The sequence below is a fragment of the Nymphaea colorata genome, chromosome 10, assembly GCF_008831285.2.
Source record: "Nymphaea colorata isolate Beijing-Zhang1983 chromosome 10, ASM883128v2, whole genome shotgun sequence".
NCBI lineage: Eukaryota > Viridiplantae > Streptophyta > Magnoliopsida > Nymphaeales > Nymphaeaceae > Nymphaea > Nymphaea colorata.
The window spans coordinates 17,693,181-17,698,381 of record NC_045147.1 but is presented as its reverse complement, the minus strand read 5'-3'; the positions used below and the strand labels follow the sequence as shown (position 1 = coordinate 17,698,381).

At 38.6% G+C, this 5,201-nt stretch overlaps 1 protein-coding gene across 1 annotated transcript; it reads left to right on the top strand.

The window, feature by feature from the left end:
* Nucleotides 1-1,279: 1,279 nt before the first annotated feature.
* On the top strand, nt 1,280-2,774 carry LOC116262663 (pentatricopeptide repeat-containing protein At3g61360-like). Its single transcript, XM_031642143.1, is given in 1 exon segment — nt 1,280-2,774. A coding segment is annotated over 1 exon segment (1,389 nt). The 3' UTR covers nt 2,669-2,774.
* Nucleotides 2,775-5,201: the final 2,427 nt, after the last annotated feature.

Sequence of the window (5,201 nt, the reverse complement as noted above, 5' to 3'; positions counted from 1 at the left end):
GCAACAACGTTGTCATGCCCATTTTCATAGAGTTATTGGTCAATAAAGTATCTACTAAGAAAAAAAATTAGTTATTGTGTTACGGATAATATTGGAAGGCAAAAATAAATGTAAGAGATTAAACGAATACTAGCATTTTAGAAAACACACTTAAAAGCGTTATAACAACGCATAAATGATATTAGCATGTTAAAAGGAAAGGAAAAAAAAAATTTATCGTTTTAACTCAGTTTATCGGCTTATTGGAACGACTCATGTTATGAAATATGAAAAAACTTATGTGATTAGGACTTTCCTGGTGCCTACAATTCGAACTTAATTTGGAAAAGTAATCGCACATCACTTCTACTGCTGACGGCTGAATGGTTTTGTTCCGAGTTGTGAACAGCAAGTGGAATTTGAGCAGTGTTATGCCTCAAGGGGCGTAGCAAAGCCGCTCGTACTTAATAGAATTGAGGTTCAAATCTTATAGTTACTATCACATTCTAGTGTGCTACTCATCTAAGCCATAAAATGAGGTAGCTCGATCCCTAAGATGAATGATGTACCGTAGGTTCACTCGCTTCGAAGCAAGTCAGTCCTTTTGTAGAAGGCTGTTTAGAAAATAAGGTACTAAGCTGAAACGGGTTTATGTTTGTTTTTATGTTTTTAAATGTGAATATAAAACGTTTTTTTATCAAATTTTATTAAAAAAAGAAATTAAGATGACACAGGCTAACCTATAACCCTACATGGCCATGCAAACATTTTAAATGATCATGAACGCAATATTGAACTATGACATTTACTAGGTTAATGAGCCTAAGTAAACCAAACACTTCATTTGTCTAGCAAATAAGCCCTACTTTTAGGACTTCAAATTAATGAGTTTTTTATAAGCCAAACACAAGAAGTTCATCGAGTTTCCTAGGTCAGCTGCTCGGTCCATGTTTGTGGCAACAAGAGCTACTCCATGAGATAGTTGATCAGTATAAAAGTAACAAAAAATGAATACAAAATTCAACATATATATACACGGAACTCTTATACACAAAGTCATTGACAGTAAAAGGAGAGTAATCTCCTGCTTAATAGCAGTCATCATCCTCATCATTTCTTCCTCGAGTGAATTTTCTAACTATGGTTCCTATCACTCCCAACAGCACGAACAGTGCGAAAAGCTCGAACCCACCTCCGATTCCAACCGTCACGCTCGGCCCAATCACGAAAAATAAGAAAGGAGACCATCCCCAGCCACCATAAAATGGAGAAGCAAATCCATAGCCACCAATGAGTGGAGATGACTGCTATTACTGATAACAAATTTATCGATATTGATGAATTTTGCAAGCTGATCAATGACCACCCATTTCCAGAAGAGCCCTAAGAGCCAACCCTTCGTCGAATTGGAAGACCCATCTCATCCTCCTCCATCGAGAACGTACTTGGACGCCTGTTTGCTGGTCACGCGGATGGGTTCAGGGCTTTGGAGCTCTTGAATTTCGCAAGGCGACACTCTGAGTTCAGGCTCACTTCAGATTTGTTTGAGAAGATGGTTCACATCCTTTCACGAATGCGGAAGTTTGATGAAGTGTGGGAGTTATTTGATGAGATACACGTGAAGTATCCGTCTATGATAAGTCTCAAGTCAATGAGCATTGTCTTAACACGTTACTGTCGGCACCTATCGTTTGAAGAAACACTTGAAGCTTTCAGTAGGATGGAACGCTATGTCGGCGAGCACACTGTTGATACCTACAACGTGCTTCTCTACGCATTTTGCACACAGAAGCCCATGATGGAAGCTCGAGCCATCTTTCGCAAGATACACAGGCGGTTCATGCCGAATACGCAGACCTTGAACATCTTGCTCATGGGGTTCAAAGAATCCAGAAATCTTATTGCTGTGGAGCTGTTCTATCATGACTTGGTACGCAGGGGTTGTGTTCCCAACACAGTAACCTATAATATCAGAATCGATTCCTTTTGCAAGAAAGGTTGTGTTGATGATGCCCTAAGACTGCTAAGCGAGATGGAAGAAAAAAACTGTTGTCCTACCATTGAGACTTACACTACATTAATTCATGGTTTTTGCATTGCTCGAGATCCAGTTAGGGCTCGTCAGATATTTTATGAAATGGAGAATCATAATCTGAAGCATGATTCTGTAGTATATAATGCATTGATAAGTTGTTATGTTAGATTTGGGGATTTGAAATCAGCTGTAGACTTGATGGATGAAATGGTGGGAAGAGGACTTCAGCATGATGATGTCACTTACAACACTTTATTCCGTGGTCTGAGGACTTTAGATTCGATAGATGTACTCTCTAAGCTCTACCAGAAGATGATTGAAAAAGAATTTCTACCAAAAATGCAGACAGTCATTCTGTTGATGAAGTCTTTCTGTCAGAATGATCGATGTGATTTAGGAATTGAATTGTGGGATTATCTAATTCGAAAAGGTTGTTGTCCTCATGCACATGTACTTGATCTGTTGGTAACGAGCCTATGCGCTAGGGGTAAGACAGACAGGGCTCTTGAATGTCTTTACGAATCATTGGCAAGGGGACGCCATCCAAATAAGCAAACATTTCAAGTTTTGCTGCCCCATCTTCAGGAAGCAGGTGACGAAGACAAATTGATGGTTCTTAGAGTGATCATGAAAAAGTTTGAAATAAGTGCGTGAGGACAGTTCTAGTGACATTTTCTGCTCCATTTTCGAAAAATGCATGGCATGTGCCTCTGACATTCCAAAGCGCCCAAAAAAAGCTTCTTTGGTTTCTCTCTTCATGAAAAAGATAAATCTCCACTGCTCCACCAAGCTCGTGATTTTGCCAATAGAAACCACATTTTTGTTATTTCAACGTTCTTAGCAAAGATGACACTTTGCCCGAGAGTTACCTCAGCTAAGTTGTGATGCTGTCCTTTGTGCATCCAACGATTTCAAGAAGGACACGAAGTCAATGAAACATGGTTGAATGTTTATCTATGGCTTGGCGTCGGGCCAAACCTCACCGGCCGCTTAGCCAACTCGCAAAGGCCTCACACAGCTATATGGGACCGACTAAAACCTGTCCGGCAGGCTGGCCCTGGAATTACCTCGATTCAATTGAAATGGGCCGTGTTAGATCCAGCTCACAAAAGCAACTTTGTTTTCATTAATTCGTCAAAAAGAAGTCTCCTCTCTACCATGACTTAATTTTTAATCGATCATCTAAATCTTACGATCTTAACAAAATGAAATAGATCTTATTCAAGAAGTTATGTTTAAGTCCGGCCCCTGTCAGGGCCCGTGACCTCACCACGGCCTGACCTTTTTAGTCAACTACTGGGTCAGATACAGATTGTAATAGGTTTGAGGGTCGATTTTTTGGATCGGAACTCAATGATCAACTCAATGATGCATGTCCTTGACCTTAAAAAACACATTATCCTTGTTACCAAACAAGGCATGATGCTCAGTTTTAATTATAGGCGTGGCCAATGTCTCTTTTCTATAATTATAGGCGTGGCCAATGGATTTTCTATCTTCAAGGCAACGCAGGTTCATGAAACACTCACATAGTGTCCATGCTACCAAACAACTCTTAAGAAGGCATTCATTCAGTAAAATAAATGTTATGTTGCTTGAAATGCAGTGTTTCGTGAATGTGATGTTGTATCTTTATGATGGGATGTCTAAAAAGTATATTTGAGCCTAATAAATGCATTAGAATTTGGATCGAAACTGAATCCGATACAAGCGAAAATGAGAAGAACGTTCTATTAGTTCGGACTCATTTGCGGTGTTGATTCCTCATAAGCCGAAGGCCATTTAAGTTACCATACTTTAGGGTTTGATTAACAACCCTAACGGTTTGTTACTGTTGTATGAATCTGCTTTAATTTTTGTGATTAGAGAAGATTTATAAAATAAGAACAAACTTTTCCTATCGCTAAACTGCCCCTTAGGTCATTGACTCAAGCTTTTGAGTTTCAGTTTTGGTAATGAACTGATTACCAAAGGGCTTGGATTGGAGCCAGCTCTGCCTTTTAAGGAATCTGACTAATCGGTGTCCCTGTAATTGGATTCAAACTCAGACCATATTCCTTTTTTTAAAGCCGAATTCAGACTCCAGTAACAAAAGATCCAACAAATATATTATATATATATATATATATATATATATATATTAATCAGGTTGAATCTTGGTATCATGTGAAATGGGGAAAGGGTGTGTGCTTCGTCTCTCTAGGATGAAATACACACCCTGCTTACTTGTTAAATATTTATCAAATACCCATCAAATATTGGACTCAAACTCAAATTTAAAAAATTATGAAACTGCACATTTTGAAATTCAATTAGTAGTGGAATTCAATTAAATACGTACAAGATTTGGATACAATTAAATATATCAATCCATTTACATTTATCCCTTCCACGCATCCATGCCTTTGTCCGACTTGGAAAGCAAAGGTTGGACAAAGGCAATAAGTGGGGAATGCCTGAACGTAGAGTGCAATTTTCCATTTCATCGTTTCGCGTGGGAGCACAAATTTCTTGATTTTGCTGTTCCTGCTGACAGCTATGACGTTGGAGTTTTAGAATTTGGTTGTGTTTTGCGTGATCCCAAACGCAAGATTTCTTCCAAGGAATACGACTTTTCTAAAGTTAGGCAGTGATGGCTGAAATCTAAAGGGAATATTATCTTTTAGAAGAGTGTGTTTCACGGCCTTCTTTTGGTCGAGTGGCCCTCCCTCCTTTTAGCAAATGAGGATTTACGTTCCTTGATGAACTTGATTTGCTTTGCATGTTACTAGAATATTTTAGAAAGTTCTCTCTCTCTCTCTCTCTCTCTCTCTCTCTATATATATATATATATATATATATATATATATATATAGGTATGGTTTTCATCTCTAACCTCTATATATATATATAGAGAGAGAGAAAAAGAGAGAGAAAGAGTCGATAAAATGGGAATATATAACAAAATTCGAGGACAAGAGGTCCTCTAGATACAAAAACAAACCGCAAAAACAAGTGCAAAAGATGAAATATACAATACAATGCACATAAGAAGAAGAGAGGCAAGAAGAGAGAAGAAAGACGAGGCGACACAGTCACGTAGCCGCAGACGTACAGCGGTGCATCAATCTAATGGCAAAATGGACATCCTCTGGACAAGAGAAAGAGAGAGAGACCAGTAAGAGATAAAAGCCAGACCTCTTAATTC